The 21,586-nt window shown below is 46.4% G+C and overlaps 1 protein-coding gene and 1 long non-coding RNA gene across 2 annotated transcripts; one reads left to right on the forward strand and one right to left on the reverse strand.

The window, feature by feature from the left end:
* Positions 1–7,753: 7,753 nt before the first annotated feature.
* UBQLN4 (ubiquilin 4) lies at positions 7,754–20,682 on the reverse strand. The gene is made up of 11 exons (XM_020991423.2): positions 20,486–20,682; positions 19,359–19,510; positions 15,699–15,949; positions 14,710–14,972; positions 13,540–13,698; positions 12,789–13,014; positions 11,762–11,901; positions 11,507–11,590; positions 10,907–11,022; positions 10,091–10,274; positions 7,754–9,665 (listed from the first exon to the last, which is right to left on the reverse strand). Exons 1-11 carry the CDS (start codon positions 20,639–20,641, stop codon positions 9,513–9,515), a joined length of 1,884 nt encoding a protein of 627 aa, XP_020847082.1. The 5' UTR covers positions 20,642–20,682; the 3' UTR covers positions 7,754–9,512.
* LOC144457773 (uncharacterized) lies at positions 10,274–11,245 on the forward strand. The gene is made up of 2 exons (XR_013487261.1): positions 10,274–10,512; positions 10,729–11,245. It is a non-coding gene; the product is annotated as an uncharacterized LOC144457773 (long non-coding RNA).
* Positions 20,683–21,586: the final 904 nt, after the last annotated feature.

Below are 21,586 nucleotides of genomic sequence, written 5' to 3' on the forward strand. Positions count from 1 at the left end.
CTCATCCTTGAAAACAAATAAAAACCGCATCTTCTTTTGCTTCCTTTTCAGAGCCGCCTTAACATATGCAAGGCGCTCAAAAAACACTTATCTTGATTGGAGCCATGGTGTCGGGCGTGTGGACTTCCTCTATTAATGAACCATAGAACTGCAGAACTGGAAGGACCTCCACAGCATACATATGTACGTATATACATACATACAAACATACATATTTGAGAAAGAATCCTTACCACAAGTGGTTATCCAGCCTTTGCTTGAAGATTTCTAAGGAGGGAGAGATCATTCTGATTTTTGTATAGCTATGTTAAATTTGTCCCGATACCAGATGTAATCCTATATTTGCCTCTGCTTTCTATCAGTTGCTCCACTTCTGCCCTCTAGAGCCATCGGGGAAAAAATCAAATTTCTTTTATGTGACAGTGCTTCAGATACTTGAAGATATCTATCCTGATGTCTATCCTGATTCCTCTCTTTTTCAGCCTACACATTCCTATTTCCTTTAACATCCTAACAAAGCACAGACTTAAAGCCTTCAGCTGTCATTTTGGTGAAGACCCGCCAGCTGGTGGGGTCTGGCTGCCTGAAGTCTCTTTCCTCATTCCAATCCAACCTAAATTTAGCTAGGAAAATCGTTTCACCTCCTCACCCCACTACTCAGTGAAGTCCAGTGGCTCCCACTTTCTTCCAAGATAAAACACAAAACCGTTTCAAAGCCCTTCATAAACTAGCATCCCAACACTATTCCAGTCTTCTTACACCTTACTCCATCCTACATATACTCTTGGATACAGTATCTGATGTCAAGGACCTTAGCTAGTAGGGGATAGAAGATAATATATAACTATATATAACAATTATAACATGTTATATATAACTATACTATTATTACATATAATAATAATTGTTCACATTGTATTACAAGTATTTTAAGGTTCACCAAACCAGTGGTGTGCTGGTAAATTTTAAAAACCAGCTCTCTGAGAACACAATATCCATTTTTAAGTTTAACATGTATTATTAACATTTTCTTCATCATTTTCTTAAGTCTAGTCAATCAACAAAATAATAAACCAAGTCCTGATTTGTACCATTTATCTATTTCCAAGGTGTAAATGAAAATTTAACAATCAGAGGGTATGAGCTGGCTTCCATACACTCCTGCCAACCACTTTTCTAACAGTGACCTTGTGAGCTTTGGCAATGAAACTATTATTTATCCCATTTTATGGATGAAGAAAACTGAAGCTCTGACAAATTAAATGACTTGTCCAGGGTAACCAAGCTAGTTTCAGAGATCAAATGCAAATCCTGGTTTCTTATAGCTTTTCCCAATACAGTGTTATAAATGGCACGAGAGGTACAAAGTACCATGGGATCCAGAGTAAAAATGGGTTCATATCTCTTCGGAGAAATCAGAATATTTCATGGAGGTTAACAGTCTTGGATTTTGATAAGCAGAGATGGGAGTGCAGGATAAAGGCAGGCAGAATTATAGGATTTTTGAGTTGGGAGGGGGGCCTTTTAGAGGTCATCTTATAGTATCTTAGATCTGCCACTGGAAAGGTCTTCAGAGGCCATCTTGTCCAGTCCAATCATTTGGGGAACAAGGAATCTGAAGCCAGGAAGGTTAAGTGATTTGTCTAAGGTGATACATATAGTAAATACAATTAGTCTACTACTCTTACCTGAAACATTCCAAATTGAGAGAACACCTTGAAAAGGGAAAGGTGTATGGAAGAGTTTTGGGAAGAGTGAGTAGTTCATCTTGGCTGGTTTGTTTAAGGCAACAGCAGGAGATTATGAGGGCATAGAGTTAGAGGTGAGTTGAGACAAAGTTTCATGTAGGGCTTTGTATGACAGACTTAGGAACATGGGCACTATTTGGTAGGCAGTGAAGAGAAAGATTTTTCACAGGAGAGTGATGGTATCAGAGCCCACTTTAGAAATAGTTATCTAGCAGACTGGGGTGTGGGATGGATTAAATGGAGATTGGAGGCAGGGAGGCCTGTCAGGAGGCTGTTGCAGTCTTTGAGAAAAGAAGAAATGAGATGGGGCAGGTAGGTGGTACAGTGGATAGAGCACTAGCCCTGAAGTCAGGAGGACCTGAGTTCAAATCCAGCCTCAGACCAAATGCTTGACACTTACTAGCTGTGTGACCCTGGGCAAGTCACTTAACCCCAACTGCCTAAAAAAATTTTTTTTAATTTAAAATTAAAAAAAAAAAAGAAAAGAAGAAATGAGGATGTGAACCAGGATGCCAGCCATGGAAACTGAAAGGAGATAGCTGGGAAACATTGGAAAGGAGAACTGAGAGAGGGCCAGCATGGTACAACAGAAAAGGCAGTATCTCTGATTCAGATCTTGCCTCTACTATTTGAGTCACCTGTGGGCAAGTCTGCTTGACCTTCAGGTTCCTCATGTGTTAAATGAGAAGAACTGTAGTTCTAATTCTAGGACTACAGGTAGCCAGCTGGCTAGGAGGTGGAAAAAGGAAGTTAAAGAGGATTAAAATTTTAAGGTTTAGGCAACAGCACCCTGATCAGAAAGAGGAGGAGCAGCTCTGTTTGGTGAGGGGAGATAAGCTCAGTTTTGGACATGTTAAGTTTGAGGCTCTGGTGGGACATCCAAATGGTCCCTTAAGCAGATGGTGGACATTCAGGACTTAGCGTCTAGAAGGTAGCGAATGGACAGCAAAATAAATTTGAGGCATCTGTACCTCTACATTTATACCTACCAGGTTAGAGCAGGGGGAGGGGAGATGATGTAGGAAGACAAAAGGACCTAGCATACACATTTAGTGAAAAACACAGCCAGAAATCAAATTTTAGCAGCAGACCAAGTCAGGGATACTTTCCAAATCATTGTAATGCTTGAGACCCTAAAAAGAAGGATCCTCCTAGATCCCTTTTTAGATCTACTACCCAAATCTTTGGGATCTACTGCCTGCTTAGCTTCTTTCAAAGGACTGTCCTGAGGAAATCGCTTTGAAAACCACAATGAGCCACATAAATCTGAGTTCTCATAATTATCATCATTTTGGGCAATCTTGACATGAGCTATTTCAGCAGTCTATGCCTTCTGTAGCTGAATGTCCCTTTGGGTTATGGACCACCTCCTTCTGATTTTCCCATGCCTGTCTCATCTTCCAGGAAGTTTGCCTGGCCAGGAGAGAAAAGGGAGAGGGTGAAAGCCCCAAGGAATAGGGCTCAGCAAGCTTCAGAATCTGCCCCCTCTTCAGAGAAGAGTCCTTGAGCTCCATGGGACTGGAGACCCCATTCTCATTGCCATGACAACTGCTTCTGTGAGGCCAGGGAAGACTGAAGAACTTCAAATGTGTGTGTGAGTAGGGGGGACAGTAATAGGGAAAGGAGAGGTACCACATCTGGGCTTCATTGTTTCCAATAATTTTTTTTAGGCAGTTGGGGTTAAGTGACTTGCCCAGGGTCACACAGCTAGTAAGTGTCAAGTGTTTGGTCTGAGGCTGGATTTGAACTCAGGTCCTTCTGAATTCAGGGCCGGTGCTCTATCCACTGCACCACCTAGCTGCCCCTCCAATAATTATTGATCTTGACACTTGAATGAAGAAGACAGTTTGATCTTTCTGTCAAAGCAACCTAAAGTGAGATCGAGATTTGGGAATGGGACAGTGATTGGTGACATGGGCAAGGGGCTTAGAAGCCAGGCCTCTGGAGTTCCTGGTTGAACTGAGAAGGCTCTCCTCCTAACCATTCTTCCCCATCCTTTCCCTTAAGAGCCCAAGGAGGCATAGAGCGATCTAGACATAAAAATTGTATCTTTTAGACAACTTTGCTACATCATGGACTTCCATCTACAACTTTGGCAAAGATTCAGGCTACTCTGGCAGTCAAGATGAGACCACTGTAAGAATTTTTTCCACTCTCCCCATTCCCAGTGCCTATCTGTTCCTTCCCCCTTCAAGAACCAACGTCAGTGACCATTACTCATAACCTCCCTTTTGAGCTTCTCTACCCAGCTTTCAAAGCCCCTCGGCCAGCCACCCTCATTTCATTTTCTATGAGATTAATTTGCTGACCAACTCCCCTCTAACCTCCCCCTCCTCCATCCTGGTGGCCAATAACCAATTCTGAACTTCTCCACAAGCCACGCCCCTGCCTCAGATGCCCTTCACTCCATATCCTTAGCTCTCCTTGAAAGCCTGGTTCAAAATGTTCTTTCTCCAGGAAGTTTGGCTTCACTTGGCTCTGATGACACTTTTATAATATGTCCCAGCACTAAATTCGTATCACAGTTATGTCTCACTCTTTAAGCAAACAGTAAATGAACCCATATTTAGAAAACTCATCAACAAGGGGTGACTATTTTACAAAAAGGGAATCAGTTTTGGTCCTGATTGTGCTACTGTATACTTGTATGACCTTCAGCAATGACTGAATAAGCATTTATTAAGCACCTACTATATGACAGGTACTGGGGATATACAAAGACAATAAATGCCTCAATCTCTACTCACATTCTACTGAGACCAAATCACTTCCTTTTTCTGAGTCTTACTTTATATGTTTGTAAACAGGCTGAATAAGAAGATTCTGCCCAGTTTGAACATCCTGTGCTTCTAGAAGTTTTTGCTTAACAAAAGGATTCACCATGGGATCCATCTAAACAGTGAATTCCTTTAGTCACTAGAGTCTAGTGCATTTATTCATTTTCCCATTTTTCTTTCTCTTTTTTTCCCGGTGAGGCAATCAGGGTTACGTGGCTTGCCCAGGGTCATACAGCTAGTAAGTGTCAAGTGTCTGAGGCTAGATTTGAACTCAGGTCCTCCTGACTCCAAGGCCAGAGCTTTATCCACTGTGCCATCTAGCTGCCCCCATTTTCCATTTTTTCAAAAACCTATCTATTGAATGAAGGAAATTACTCCTGTATGTTCATCTAAGTTGTCTTTAAGATTCTTCAGCCATTACATGTAGCTGTATTGTTCCCCTAAATAAATGGTAAGCACCATAAGGGGCAACCATTCTTTTTTTCGTGGCCCTTTCATGTATCCTTTGCATAGTACCTATATGCAGGAAGGTAGTGTAACCTGAAGTCTCCAGTGATCTCAGTCTTCTTCTAATGCTACTCAGTCCTTCTCATATTTAGGATAATAGATGATGTAGACCTGGAAGAGACTTCAGAGGACATTTGGCCCAATTCCCTAATTTTGCAGATGAGGAAGCAACTTTAAAGATGGGAAATGACTTGTCCAAGGTCATCTATATATGAAATAGCAGAGCTGAGATTTGAAGCCAGGTTACCCTGACTTCCAGTTTACTAAATCCTGATCCACCCCCCCAGTCTGGGTCTCTTCCCATTGCACTATGCCACCCTAATTTAAAGAAGGTATATTCAAGTATGGTGGCTGGATAGGGTGAGGCCTCATCCCTCACTCTTAGATTACCCCCAGGAAGATTTCATCTCACCCATTTCTCCTGTGCAATGGAGGCGAAAGAGGAACAAGATTGCCAAGACTCACGTGTCAAGGACCAATGATGATAATAATTCTAAATGCCAAATGAACTTCCAGTCCTTCAGGCCACATAGGCCATCCATGGCTCCAAGATCATATCCAACCCAGCAGAAGAATTCTATGTTCTTTTGGGGTAAGAGAATGAATATAAGTGGATAGCACTCTGGCCTTGGAGTCAGGAGGACCTGTGTTCAAAATCTGGCCTCAGACACTTGACATTTACTTAGCTGTGTGACCCTGGGCAAATCACTTAACCCTGACTGCCTCACCAAAAAGATTAAAACAATAACAAAAAAAGAATAAATATATGGGCTCATAAGGAGCAAAGCCATCCTGGCAGGTCATCCCAATACCTCTGGAGAATGACTTCATTTTCGAGATACATATGCAGATGTGGCTATACTAGTCAGAATCCAAAGGGAAAAAAAAAAGCATTCAAGGGCAAGAATTTTCAAGCTAGGGTGCATTACCACAAGACTTGGCTGAGAGCCAGAATAGGAGCCAAAGCTGATGATGCCTTAAGGCCAGCTGGGGCTGCCTAAGAACTCCCAGGGAAGAGATGTTTGGAGATTGGATATGACACTTTGGGTTGGAAATAAAAGCAAATTTTACTTTTGCCATTGGTCCTTCTTTGGGTCCTACTAATTCTTTTTTTTCCTCCCCATATTTGCTCTTTCTTCTTGCTTCCTTTTCTCTTATCTCCATCTTACCTGTTGTCATTTCTTTACCTTTCTTGTGTCTCTGTACCTCTTTTTTGCATTTCTTTCTGTTTCTACCTTACTTTTTGAGAAAGAAGAGCTTTCAAGGCCTTTTCCTAAAACTTAGAGTTGGGGGGCAGGGGGGAAGGGGAAGAAAGACATTCAACTTTTACAAGTGAGGAGTCGAAAACCCAGGAAGCTATTTTCATTCCCTTCTCCCCAACTCCTTTGTCACCCATGGGGAAGTAGAAGGATCCCTAATACTACCCTCACATCCCTCAGGGTGAAGAAAGATGCTCAAGGGAAGTTGGCAAAGGATCAGAGCTGAACCTTTTCCCAGTAGTTACTCACGGATTCATAGAACGTTAGAGCTAGCTGGAAGGGAGAAACCATCTAGTCTAACCCCTTTCTTTTGCAGAGCAGGAAAATGAAGACCCTCTTGTCCAAGGTCCTGGAATCTCAGAATTTCAGAGGTGGAAGGCAGATAAAATATTGTCTAGTTCTACTTGTATTTGAGCAGGACTGCCTTAATCCTCAACCCCAAGTGGTCATCCAGCCTGTTCTTGAACACCCTTGGAGAGGGGAAGCCCTCAAGGCAGCTCATTTCACTTCTGCATAGCTTTAAGTATCAGAAAGTTTTCCTCCAACATTAGACCTAAATCTAAATGTGTTTCTGAATCTTCAGGTCATTGCTTCTATTTTTTGCTCTTTGGGACCAAATAGAATTAGTCTAATCCTTCTTCCACATAAACCTTTTTCATATACTTGATGACAGCTATTATGTCTACTCTGGGTCTTCATTTTTCCAGGTTAAGATCTCTGCAGTACCTTCAATCAATCTTTGTATAACACAATGTCCAGACTGTACTCTGTCCTCAGAGGTGGGGAAACTGTGGCCTCCAGGCCACATATGGCCTTCTAGGTCCTCAGGTGTGTGGCACTTTGAATCCAAACCTCACAGAACATACCACCTTAATAAAAGAATTTGTTCTGTAAAACTTGGACTCAGTCAAAAGGCCACACCTAAGGACCTAGAAAGCCATATGGCATCGAGGCTGCAGGTTCTCCACCCTGTTCTGTTCTCATTCCTGTCTGTCAAGGTCCCCCGCTAAGATGCGGAGCCCAGAACTGGACCCAACATAACGCTGGTCCAAAGAGCTGTCATTAGAATCCAGATCTGGCCAATCACTGCATTAGGCCGCTGCTGGCTGTGATGTGCACAAGCAGACTTCCTGGCTGAGGCAAGAAAAGGGTAAGGGAATGGATACAATGACCTTGTTGTTTCTCCCAGGCTCCCCTTCATCTTGCTCCTTACCCTGGCCAGAACTATAAGGAAAAGTACTTCTGCAAGGATGACATCTCAATTTCAAACTTCTCCTAAGACATGGTGACAATTAGAGAGTGCTTACTGTTGTCTAACATTCACTTATGGTATTACTGCAACATAAGCCTCTTCTTGAAGGGACAAAACCCAACCTTCCTGCCATAGAATCCCTTCAGGGCCTCAAACCAAGGCTGGCTTCTGCCAGCTTTCTCTTTCCCAGAAAACAACACCAATACACCCTCACGACAAAGATCACGCCATTTATTTACATGGGATTGGGATTGGGGTAGGGATGAGGCGCCTGTTCTCTACTATCTTGGTCTCCAACCCCAGCTCAAAAAAATGACTTGTCACCACTTCCTCCTTCAAACAGGGTTTTCTGGCATAAAGGACAAATGGAAGAACTTGGGCGGAATGAACACAGAGGTAAGAAAGGCATAGGCTCAGGATGCAGAGGCTGAGAGCCCCCATCCCTCTTCTACCCTATGATCTCAAAGCACTTACCAATATTCAGAAGTTGGGGTGACTATGTACATGTGTGTGTATATGTGTGAGTGTGGAGGGGGAGGGTATGGTTGGGTGATATCCCTGCCCCTTTTCAAAGAGGCATGCTCATCCTTATTCGGCATCAAGACTTCTGCATACCAGCTATTCCCATCCCACCCCCAGACTGGCAAACCCCTATATCTCTTTGGGGGAGATGGTTCTGAAATTAGAACATAGGACCCTCCTTCCTGCAACATCCTTGAAGGGCAGGGAAAAAAATCCCAGCCCCTTCTGGGACAAACCCTAATTCCCAGGGGACGGCCAAAGGCACTGGTCACTTCAGACCTGGACAAGCCCCTGGTGGTCTTGAGCACATGGAGAATGTCTTTGTGTCTGTGGGTGGGTAGGGGGAAGGTGAAAGGGAACGGTATCAACATTCTGTGCTTGGGGGTTATGTAGTCAACAAGGACCATTGTGGGTATTGAGAAATATCCTGTCTCCCTTCTAATTCCAATCCCTAATTAGGATTTATAAGTCATTTCTCCTAGATTCACTCTCCACCTCAGTCTAGCAAACCACAATTTGTCCCTAGGGCCGCTGGCTTTTTCTAGCTGACTCTTTACCCATTTTGACCTGCTCCTAGAACTGGGACATCCACTCTCTCCTCCAAGAAGCTTCTTTGTGCCTCACTCCATATCTGCAGCACTGATGTCAAGATCCCTCTCTGGCAGGATCATCCCATTTTGTTTCTGTATCCTGAAAGAGTATCCATCTCCCTCCCCAACAGGACAACAATTTCTCCTTTCCTCTCTCACAGAAAAGGCCCCAAAAGGACTGTGCACATAAACGGTGTTCAGAATAGGAGTATATACTGGGGGAACGAAAAGGGGAGTGTCTTATACAGACTGCCTGCTCCACCTGCACCCAGGAGACCATTTGGAAGCATCAAAACTCAAAACCCTTCATTAGGGATGTGGGGTAAGGTTGGAGATGGAGCTGGTGCGGAGTGTTATGGGAGGGCTCTGATAAGAAAGCTGGGGTATGGCCAGAATTAGACACAAAAAGATCCCATAATCAACTAGGAGGGGCAGATCAATATCCCCTGAAAAATTAAGCCGATCATCCCATGACTCAGTTCCATTAAAGATAAGTTATGGAAAATATGGGAGGTAGTCAGGGATGGAGTTGTGAAACCCCCCTAAAAAGTCAAAATTGCTTAAATATCTCTTGCCAAAGGTCAGGCGGGGGCAGAATGGAGGAGAGATGCACAATTAGAACCAAGAGACTCAAGACAGAGCTATGAGGTTAGGTTGCCATGCCCCAAATGCCTCTCCCCTTACTGTCTGAAGAGGCTTGAAGACCAGAGAGACAGGGGGTGAAGAGTCATAGGAGATGAGGGTATGGATTTGGAGAGGTTCGGGGACTGTCAAAGGAACCAAACGATGTAGGGGAGGTCAGTGTTTAGGTGTGCATATGTGGATGGGGGGTGGGGTGGAGGGGATGGACTCAGGGATTAGGAGGGCTGAGAGCCCAGCAGTCTCTCAATGGCTGCATTAATATCCCCACCCGTAGCAATTAGGGCCTGCAGGTTAGCCTCTCGATTGATGAAGCCCATGGCGTTGAGCTGCTCCAGCTGTTGCTGAAATCGAATCTCTGGTGTCTGCACCTGGAGGGAAGATACCCTGATGGTAGGATTCATCCTGCAGGTATATGTTCTTGGGGACTGCTGGCCAAAAAAATAGCTAGATGGGACTCCACTCCTCTTAAAAGGAAGACAGTTTGCCCAACAACTCAGAATAATGCTCTCCCAATCTTGCCTTAGTTTTCTGAATCTGGTGGGTGCAAAAATTAAATGGAGCCTCTGTTGGGATCTCAAAGAACTGTCTGGATTCATGGATTCAGTGTGGGGAAGGACCTCAGAGAATGAACACCCAGTCCAACCTTGGCCTCACAAAGCCCTCCTTTCTGAGACAGGGAGATGTGAAGCCTACAGCTCCATAGCCAACATCCCATGACTCCCATTACACTCTTCCCCTGATACACACATACTGGCACACAGTATTACTGAAACCCAGACCAGCAAATACACACCTGGGAATTTCCTCCTCCAGCCAAAAGCTGAATCATTTGTTGCATCAGCTGCTGTTGAGGGCTGGCGGTGCCCCCTCCTGGAGAGGCACTAGATGGTGTGGATGGGGAAGTGATGGGGGGTTCTGGGCCGCTGCTACCTCCTGCAGGGGGAGGTGGGATCCGGGGTGCCCCAAAGTTGCCAAGGCTGTGGGCAGGAAGAGATGGGAATCAGTCAATGGAAAGCTGAGAGATGGAGAGACACCAACGACACATGGATGGAGCCAGAAAGAAAGGACAGAGAAATGGAAAAAAGACACAAAGAAGCAGCAAGAGTTCAATGGAGACAGACACACAGAGGCCAAGTGAATGGAACAGAGTGTAAAATTTGGAGCCAGGAAGACATGGGTTCAAGTATTGCTGCAGAACTGACTATGGGACCTCAGGTGAGTCTCTTAATATCTCTGAACCTGTTTTCTGATCTGCAAAATGGGGATAATAATAGTACCTATCTTACCTGGTTGTTGTGAGGCTCAAAATGAGATGAAATACATTAAGTGCTTTGTAAACTTTGAAGTGCTACATAACTAACAGTCATTATGGCACGATAGAGTGGAAAGAGCCCTGGACTGATAATCTCAAAACCTGGATTCTACTTCTAGATCTATTATTAATCTGCTAAGTGAATTTGGGCAAGTTACTCTGATCCTCAGTTTCGTCATCTGCAAAAGGGAGTTCATGAGGCAGGAGGGGGGAGCAGATGGCCTCTAAGTCTTCATCTCCCAGCTCTAACATGTGACGGTGAGGAGAGGGGCTCTCATGGCTGCACAGTTGCCTCACCTGGGCACCAGCCCTGGGGCCTCCGTCTGCAGCGTCTGCAGCCCCTGTTGAATCTGTAGTAGGGCCTGCATGGCCCGGGGGTTGGTGAGAATGGACAGCGAGTCTGGGTTCTGCATCTGGTGATGGGAAAAAAGAAAAGAGCTTGGGCAACTCCCCCTCCCCCCAAGAGAGAAAGAGGTAGGGAGGGAGAGAGGAAGGAGGACTCAGAGCAGTCCGAAGTTTTACATCTTAGGGCAGGTGTCAAATTCCTTGCCTAAAAATTCCCCAGGAGTTTAATTACATTAAAATGTAATTGGACAATGTTTAACAAAAAAAATAAAAATACATCACAACAGATAACATTAATTTGTGGTTCCCTAAGTCAATATGCTGTCCCAGGGATCCCCTTCTATTTGAATTGGACAACACTGTCCTAGGAGACCACCCCACCCCCCACCCCCCACCATGCCACAAGGTGCCTCCTCCCCCACATACACACATCTATATACATACTTCTTCTACGTCCTCTGCCCATATAACTGGAACTCCTCCCCCCAGTAATGTAAGGCTTTCCCCTTAGGGATTCAAACACCATCCCTTCCTTAGACTGTTAGATCTTACCTGCTGCAGAAAGACAGGGAGCTGGAGCCTCAGCTGCTCCTGCAGCTGGGGGTTTCCCGAAAACAATGGGACATTCACCATCATCTACAGAGACAAGGAACCTATTAATTGGGAGCCCAGACACTTGGGACCTACACAAGCACCAAGGAGGGAACTGGGAACCAAGGCCTTGGAGCAAGCTTGGATGATCAGTCCTTTTCAGCTCAGGCATCAGTTCTTCCCCCAACAAAGCTCCCTCCCCGCCCAGTTCAGTACCTGAGCAGCAAAGTCGGGGTTCTGGGCAAGTGTCTGCATCATACTTCGCATATATGGGGCAGAGATCATGTTTTGCATTAGCTGGGGATTCTCTGAAATTTGCTGGAGAAGACCTTGCATCTCAGGGCTATTAAACATCCCTAGAATGGGGAGAAATCACAGGAGAAGGAATTCAGACAGGAATCAGAAGTTGTATTTTATTCATTTCTCATCACATCTCTATGTGCACAGCTCAGAAAGACCAATAAGATAACACTCTCTTGGAGGGTTTTCCTTTCTCCCTATCCCTGTTCAGAGCTAGAACATTTCCCTGTTATTTTGCTAAGGAAAGATCAGTATTCCCAAGAGCCCTGAGTCTGGTCCCTGATCCCCTGGAGCCCAGGGGCTCCACTCCCCGGAGCAGAGAAGAAGAAGGAAAGTCAAATGTAAACGGAACACATCTTCCTGCCCAGATGCAGATGGTTGTGGTTACTGATCGAACATAAGCTCCTTGAGGGCAGGGCCAGAGTGGCCAGCATTTTGGTGTTTAGCATGGTACGGGGTATATGATGACACTTAATAAATGCTACTTAGTGAACGACTGATCTGGGAGAGGACGGGTCATGTCAGGTGTTCAGTACTTTCCTTCACTTGGAATGATTCCAGGAGATTTCCAACCCTTTTTAAATAGCCAAGGGAAGCAAACCCACTGGATTAGATTTCCCCCCAGTAGAATGTAAGATCCTTGAAGGCAGGGATAGTTTTCCATTTTGGTTTCCCCAGGGTCTCTCACTGTTTCTTGCATACATTAGGTGCTAAATACTTGCTGGATTGAATTGTTGGATTAGACAGAGAGAAACCAGGATGGAATGGCAATGAACTGCTTTCTAACTCCTGTCTACACCCCCCCTTGCAGGGACTTCATGTCACAAGGCTGATAATCCAACCTCAGATGTGAATATCCTTCGAAGGGGTGACCAAATTCTGTTCCTGGGCAGGGGGATGCTGTGTTGACCCCTCTACACTCCCCCCACCCCCCACAACATACCTGACCCCAGGCTAGCTGCATTGATCCCAAAGGGGTTGGAGACTGTTGGGTGCACCTGGCTGGTCCCTGAGCCTCCGGTGCCCTCCCCAGTGGGCCCTGGGGCCTGGGAGGTGGGGGCTGAAGGGCTCCAGGGGTTAGGGAGGGGCTCCCGGTTCTCAGTCCGGAGAGGTTGGGAGGAGGAGCTGTCAGAATTCCCCGCCAATGAGGAGAAGGGATTGTTGCCGAACTGGGAGGAGGGAAAAGTTTCATATTAAGGAGTGAAAACAAACCTCTCCCTAAAGCTTCCCCCTCCCCGTGGAGAAAGGAGCAAGATGGAAATCTATTGAGTTAATTGTACAGACAAGCTAATAAGGGCCTACAGATAATCCAGAATCATCTGTTTCTAGCACTGGTATCAACATTTCTGCTCTTCTTATTTCTCCTGCTAAGCCACAATCACTGGGTCTGAATCCACTGCCTCTAGATTCTGCCTCTAGCACTTGGCGTAGTACCTCATCCACAAGGGCCACTCAGGACATGGGATGCTAACACATTTTCTCATCGACTGTGTAACTTTCAGCCTGGTACATACCATACCCGCACTGGGACCATCTCCTGCCTGATGGAGTTTTGGGGGATGAGGGATGAAAAGAGACAATGACCTTGATCATCTCAGCTTTGTGTATGAGAGCTCTCTGATCTTTAACCAGCCCCTCCCTCTGAGACACCGAGGTCATGGAGGCCCTCAGCCCCACTGCTCGCTGGCTCTCACCTGTTCCCGAGCAGCACTGAACATGGGCTCTTGGATGTCTGTGTACATGCGGCGCAAGGCATTGTATCCCCCAGGGATGCTCTCTAGGTTGCTCAAGGCCCGGTCCTGGTTGCGCATCATCTCTTGCATCATGGCAGGGTTTCGAGCCAGTTCCATGGTCTGGCAGAAGGAAGAAAGACAGCTGGGACCAGAGTGTGCTGACAATGGGGCAAATCTACTTTAAACCCAGCTCCCCATCCTATCCTGCCTTTCGGACAGGAAAGTAAGGGGAGCAGATACCCTCCTTCAGAGGTGGCTATGTCAACAATATTATTTAGGGGAGACAAGACATGATGGGACTGAGCAGAAAAGAGCTAGGGTTTTGAAAGCAGCCTGGCCTGAGGCCAAAATGAACTGCTAAGAAAATCCAAGTAAGAAAAGTTAAGCTGGTTCTATGTGCCCCCTTTCTTTCACCTGTGGCTAGGAGGATCAGGGATAGGTGCTCTTTTGGAGCCAGATGGCTCCCCCCTCCACGTAGCCTTCCCAAACTGACCTCAAATTTATCCCACCAACTCCTTCCCATACTCCCAGCATATATGGCCAGGGACCATGTATCTTCCACCTTCTGGATCTCTACTCCCACCAAAACCAAGCATCTCAGCATTAACCAGGGAAAGAGGTATTAAACCATCTGCACAGTCTGAATAGACATTCTCTACCTCACCACATCCAGCCTCCACCCCTCTTGTGCTCCATATTCCCTCTTCTGAGTAACATACCCCCTTCTGCTTCCACCCTCGTAGAATTTAACTTCCTTGAAAGCAAAAACTGCTTTTCATCTCATTCCATATTTCCAGTGCTTTACACATAGTAAGCACTTAATAAGTGCTTGTTGGGTTGGACTGAATTGGATTAGAAGTCTTCCTGGACTTCCGCACCATGATAATATCTAAGTCTTGTCAGCTGGAATGGAAATTTCTGTCTCTGTGTTGGTGACTGTGTGTCCTGGGGATGTATATTTTCCCTATTTCCCTGAAGCTCTCTTGGGGCAGAAATCATCTCTCTTTTTGTTCCCATTGAGGTTCCAGCATTGAGAGGGAAATAATCTGTCAAGGAAGGGATAGTGACAGGAAGATTAAGGATAAAGGGGTTGGACGGCTTCCCGCCTGCTTCCTGAAAACACATACACACCTGCCTCATTAACTCTGGGTTATTGAGCATATGGCTGATCTCTGGATTCCTCTCCATGAGCTGCTGCATCTGTGGATTGGCCATGATCATGTGGCGCATCAGGTCAGGGTTGGACATCATGTCTTGGACAAGGGGATTCTCCATGATCTGGGACAGCATCTCAGGGTTGGACATCAGCTGCCTCTGCATCTGCTGTTGTAGCTCCATGAAATTAGCTGAGCCGAGGCCTAGGCTGCCCAGTCCTAGGATGCCCCCAAAGCCAGCTGCAGGAAGGGTAACTGAGTCATGAACACAGCATAGACATGCTGCCATGTTTCCCACCTCCCTGTTCCTACTGTGACAACATTAATTCCTTCTAGGTTTGGTTATGGCTGTTCGCTCAGAATTGCTCCTTCCCATTCCTTTTAACAAGGCCCCATCCCTGCATTCATGGAGGGCTTCATCACACTGCTCCTTAGCTTATCCCTGAATTACTTTCCTTAAGGGCTGTTCTACTTCCTTATGCTGCTCCTTTTCCAAATCACAAGTGCTTCCTTCTTGCCAATATTCAAACCTAGGTCAGCAGCCAAGGCCCCCAGGACTGTCTCTCTCTTGATCCTGATTCTATCTCAGGTTCCTTCTTGAGGGCAGAGACTGTTTTTGCCTTTCTTTGTAGCCCCAGTGTTAAACACAGCGCCTAACAGATAGACAGCATTTAAGAAATGCTCACAAACTGATCTCTTAGGAATGCTCAGCCTGGTTCCATCTGGGGCACCTGAATTTCACTCCCCCTCTTCCTTGCCACCCAACCCTCCCAGCATTCATAACCATGATAGAACTTCTGCCCCCAACTAAGGGCATACCATATTCTCCTCATTACACAACTACACCAGGAGTTCTTTAAGAGCAGGGGACACATTTCTTCCCCTGGATTTCTACCCCCACTAAACCCAAAGCGGAACACAAGCATCTGAGCACTTCCTCCCCAAGTTCCTCCTCAAGTGGCTTACAGAGTATGGATGCAGGCCCACTAGAAGGCCCATCCCCAGCTCCTGGGGTTGGACCACCTCCACTGTTCCTCTGGTTTCCACTAGCAGCATCAGGGACAGTGCTGCTTGAGGTGGATGGCTGAGCAGGGGCAGCAGGTGAAGCTGTCGTGGGGGCTGGAGCAGAAGCAGCATCTGGGACAGAGGAAGCAGCAGTAGCAGCGGTGGCAGCAGCAGCAGTGGTAGCAGTGGTGGCAGCAGCAGGATCTTGAGCCCTGAGGACAGAGGAGGGAAAATCCTAAACCAGGAACCCAGGAATCAAAGAATTGCAGAAGCATAGAATGTTAGAGCTAGAAGAAATCATGTGGATCACAACTCCACACCCCTCTCCCACCCCTAATTTACAAGGAGCCTCAGATGGGAAAGCAGTGCTGACTTAGGAGGACCAGCCTGGCATTCAGGAGATGTGGGCACCAGAACTGGCCCCACTACCAACCTGCTACATGACCACTGGCAAATCACTCAGTTACTTTGAGCCCCAGGGGGAGAAGGAGAGAGAAAAGGATGAAGAGGAAAAGGCATTCCATCCCCATTAGAAATGATTCTTGCCCAAGGTCACATAGCCCCTAGAGGGCAGAGACTGTCTGTCTTGCTTTTGTGTGTCTCTCTCTAGCGCTTTAGCACAAAGTAGGGCTAGGGAAAAGCACTAAAGCTGTGATTTCATTGGTACTCTCTAGGTGAAGAAACTCCCTCTACCAAGTTAGAAAGCAATTATTTATTAAGCACCTACTATGCACAGTGCTTATGCTAAGTGCTTTACAAATATCACATCACTTGATCCTCACAATAACCCGGAAGTGACAGGTGCTCTTACTGTCCCATTTTACCAATGAGGGAAGTAAAGGCAGACAGAGAGATTAAGTGACTTCTCCAAGGTCACACAGCCAGCAAGTGTCCACTGCCCCATCTAGCCAATTTAAGTTAACAACTTCTTTCTAACTTAAGAGTCTTAGAGAACTGGCTACAGCAGTAAGAGGAGACTTGTCCAGGGGCACACAGCCAATATATATCGAAGTAAGACTTGAGCCCAGGTCTTCCTGTCCTTCAGGCCAGCTTTCCATCCACTACACCACATAATAAGCGCTCATTCCTCCCTCACAACTTCCTGATGGAAGGCGTACGTACAGCATTCCCATTTTACAGATGAGAAAACTGAGGTTCAAAGAGGTCAATGATGTCGTTGCTCACAGCTACACAGTTAGTAAACAGGAGTTCCAACACTGGAACTCAGAGCTTTCAGCACAAAGTTCACCGCTCTTTGCCCACTTAATCAGCATCCCTAGATTGCCACAGAAGACAACTGCTCTCCTTCCCAACAACCTGTTGTTCTCCGTCACTCTCTGGAAGTCCTTTCCTTCATAATCTAACCTCCAACATCTGTGCTGGAATTTAGCTAAAAAAAAGTTCTTTTTCACACCCTACTGATTCCTATCAACTCTCAGAGTTCCAGAAAAGAGCCAAAAAAGGGCCACAAGGGACAACAGAACTAGAAAAGAGCCTCCAAGATTCAGAAGGAATTCATACATATAGAGAGCTAGGTGGAAGATAAAGAGTCCTCGACTTGGAACCAAGAAGACCTGGGTTCAAAACCTGCCTCAGACTTTTACTAGCTGTGGGACCTCTCTCAATCTGAGTTTCTTCATCTGTAATATGGGGATAATAACAGCTCTGACCACCCAAGGTATGTAGGTATGTCTACTTATATACTTAAATAATATATATATGTATGTTATAGGAATATGTGTGTGTGTGTGTGTGTGTGTGTGTGTGTGTATACACACACACACATATTTATAAAGACATAGAGAAACTTCTCAATATATAAAATGGTTAAAAGCCATGGGCAGGAAGTTTTCAAATGAAAACTGCAAACTATTGACAACCACATGAAAGAATGCTCCAAATCACTAATAAGAGAAATGCAAATGAAAAGAACTCTGAGGTTTTATCCTATACCCAGCACATAGGTAAAGATGGCTACCTTGTAAATAGTAAATGTTAGAAGATACGAGGGAACATAGGCACATTCATGCACTATTGGTAGAGCTGTGAACTGGCCCAACTCTTCCAGAAAACAATTTGTAACTAGGCTAGAAAAAGTCACTCACCTACATACACATACCTTCCCCCCAACCCCCACCCCAGTAAAATCAATTGGGCCTCCTCATATCTCACCTTGCTGCACTGCTCTGGGACATCGGGGACTTCTCTACCAGGCCCCAAGAACCTTATTATTGGGAAAAATCTCATCATCCTGAAAGAGACTTCACTTCTTTACTACCCTCTGCCCTTCTGACTGAAAGGTGGTGCCATGAACTTTCAAATCTCATTTCTCATCTGGCTTCACTCCTCCAGAACTTTTCTGACTTCTCCACCAAGCTCCCGAATCAGGTACCTACCCTGCCTCCTTCACCTTCCTTTTGTATAGCAGATTGTAAGCTCCTTGAGGGCAGGGACTGTCTTTTCTTTTTAGCACAGTGCCTGGCTTATAGTAGGTGCTCAATAAATGTTTATTGACTTAGTGACTGATTTACTGACATATCCTAAAGAGGTCAAGGACAAAGGGAAAGGGCCCACATACACAAAAATATTTATAACAATACTTTCTGAGGTAGCAAGAAACTGGAAAGAGAGAGGGTACCCATCAATTAGAGCACAGGATCATAACTTTAGAGCTGGGAGTCCATTTTTCATTTTACAGACAAGGAAACTAAGGTCTGGTGAGGTTAAGTGTCAGGTGGGGTTTGAACTGTTCTGACTCTAAAATCCAATGCTCTTCTCAATGGTACCATGAATATAATGGAATATTATTATGCCATAGGAAATGACAAATAAGAAGAGTTCAGGGAAACTTTGGAAGACTTGAATTAACTGATACAGAGCAAAATGAGCAGAACCAAAAGTTTATTATGATTATTTACTCAATTACCATACTAATGTAAAGGAAAACAATGAAAGCCATCAGAACATCAGGCAGCTAGGTGGTACAGTGGGCAAGAGCACTCCCAGTGTTGAAGATCAAATGAGGTAAAATGGCTTGTAAAACTTAAAGTGCTGTATAAATGCTAGCTATCATTACCTTATCCAGGCAGTGACCAGCATCAACTACAGAGGACTGAAAATGTCCCAAAACACATTCCTCTCCTTGAGAGAAAAGTGAAGGACTATAAATGCAGAACAAGGTTATGTGGATGAAACATAACTAATATGATGGGTTTTTTTTTTTCTCCCAAGGAAGAATACTATTTTGTAGGAGAATAGAGGAGGACAGAATTACTGGAAAGATGAACTGAAAAGTCATCAATAAATTTTTTTTCAAAATAATTTTTTAAAAAGAAAACGGAAAGCTAATAAGGGACTGAGCTTCTCAGCAAGGATTTTAAAAGGAAGGGTAAGACACTAGCCTCCATTTTCCCAGGGAACTAACGCTATACTAGGAGGATATTAAGTTAAGTTTTAAGCACTTAAAAACCCCCAAATGGCAATTAAGACTATAGCATCTCCTTCTCTGACCTTTAAATGAGTCCTACTGGGTTAGGATTAGTAAAAAAGCACGGACATTGACCCCAGTAGCCTCTCAAGGACCATTCAATGGACAACCCCTATTGGTTATCCCAAACTTACTTCTGTGGGGTCTTGATCACCAAATGGACAGTGAGCCCATCTTTGATCCCATGCTGATTTAACGTGTCTCCATCTTTGAGAATCTTGCCAGCGAAGATCAGGACAAGCTGGTCTTGCTGGGCCTTAAACCTCCGGGAGATCTCCTCTTTAAACTGTGACATCAGGTCAAAAGTCCTTGGTCAGTGTGGCCTGCCCCACAGCAAGACTGTCCAACAGCTCAGATTCTTCTTTAGAATCCCTTCTCTCCCTTGCTCCAGTTTCCAGTCATCAGAAATCTAGCATTTCTATGTCTTGCCGTATACTCTCTTTGCTGAGATGAAGTCCTCCCTTGATCACAGGATTTGGAGCTGGAAGGGACCTTACAGATCACTCAGTCCAGCCCCAAAAGATGAGTTAACTGAGGGGGTGAAAGGGCTTGTCCAAGGTAAGCAGAGGAGCTTAAATTCAAACCCAGTTTCTCTGACTCTGAGTCTTTTGTCCCTAACACAGCACCTCACAGGCTCCCCCCCCCAAAAATAAGTCCTCGCTACTATCTTCCCTCACTTGGATCCAAAGCCCATGTCCCCGCTTCAGTTTTCTCTTACTCTCCACCTTTAAATATTGGGGAGGGGGGGCATTATCTTTAAACTCATTCTAGGATGGAGGCAATGAAGGAGGGGACAAGGGCCAAGCCAGCCTACAATCAACACCCTGTGGGGCCAAGCGAGGCCTTAAAGGGAAACGTCTGAATGGGGGATCTGGTGCAAGGGGACATCCTCCCCTCATCCCTTAGGGCCAGCTTCTGGCCTTCCTAACCCCACCACCCCTCAGAGCTCCAGGACTGGTCCTGGGACCACGCCGCCCCCTCACTTTCTCCCCTGCCCGGACCCTCGTGGGTCAGAGTGCTCCCCAACCTCACTTCTACAAGCCTCTCCTCGCCCCACCCCGCCCCCGTCTGTTTCCAGGGATGTAAGAGCCTCCCCCAGCCCTCCCCACCCCACCATGTGCCAGAGGCCCCCTCTCTCCCCTCCCCCAGCCTTCCCTCCCCGCCCCCTCCGTCCCTCCCCGCGCGCCCGTGCCCGGCCCGGCCCCCAGCGAGCCGCTCCTCCCGCCTCCGCGGCCCGCGGAACGGACAGCGGCGCCCGTACCTCCTTCACCGAGGCGCGATCGCAGATCACGATCTCCTCCTTGTCCTTGGGGGTCTTGACGGTGACCCGGATCGGGGGCCCTGGCCCCGGCTCGGCCCCGGTTCCGGCCCCAGTCCCGGCCCCGGCTCCGGCTCCGGCCCCGCTCGGCTCCGCCATGCCGCTGCCGCCGCCGCTGCCCGCTCGCCCGCCAGCCCGGCCCCGGCTCCTCCTCCCCGCCCGGCCCGGCCCGGCCACGGCGTCCCCAGCCCTCCCCCCACCCCAGCCTCCTGCCCGCCCTCCGTCCCTCCTCCCCCCCGCCTTCTCTGCCGCCCGCCCCGCCCCGCGGGTCTCCGCTTCCCCTCCTTCTCAGGCCCTCAGCGGCTACAGCGCCCCCAGCGGACCGGGGGCGCCATGGCAACGCGGAGACTCGGCTGTGCGGGGAGGGAGGACGCTCACTAGACTGGACAGACAGTGACTTTAAAGGGTCCTGAGGGTCACTGGATGGAAAGGTCGCTTACCTCACTGGATGACGAGCTCACTGGACAAAGAAGGTCAAGAAGACCTGGGTTCAAATACAGCCTCAGATGTTTGCTGTGTGGATGAATGGATGGATGAAAAAAATTACTAAGCATTTACTCTGTGCAAAGCCGCTGCTGAATGTTTATTTACTGATTTACTATTATGCCCTGGAGAAAAGGAAAAATAAGACAGTCCCAGATCTCAAGAAGTTCAGGTTCTGATGGAGGAGACAACCCACAAGAAAGGTTTCAGCCCAGAGAAATAAGAAAGTGGTCAGCGCCGCAGCAACTCCCCATCCTGGGAAAGACCAGACCCAGAGCAATGGTTTTTCTGTCTCTTCTTCAGATAATATTATTTATCATTCCTCTGAGGGTCATTCCTCTTCCCCTAGGTTAGGGGTCTTGCTTCCCCTTCAGAATCAAATAGCCTCAAGTCACCCCATCGTTTTGGAATGCTGTGTATAGTGTCTCCCAGTCATCCAGATTTTAGGCATCTAGGTTCTAGCCTAGGTCTTGCACTTAATAGGAATAAGGATGGGTCCCTGTGATTTCTTTAGTACAGGGAACTCCTGAGTGAGAACATTCCTTTTACCAATGCAGACCA

This window comes from Phascolarctos cinereus, unplaced genomic scaffold (genome assembly GCF_003287225.1).
Source record: "Phascolarctos cinereus isolate Bilbo 61053 unplaced genomic scaffold, phaCin_HiC Scaffold_5;HRSCAF=322, whole genome shotgun sequence".
In the NCBI taxonomy this organism is placed as follows: Eukaryota; Metazoa; Chordata; class Mammalia; order Diprotodontia; family Phascolarctidae; genus Phascolarctos; species Phascolarctos cinereus.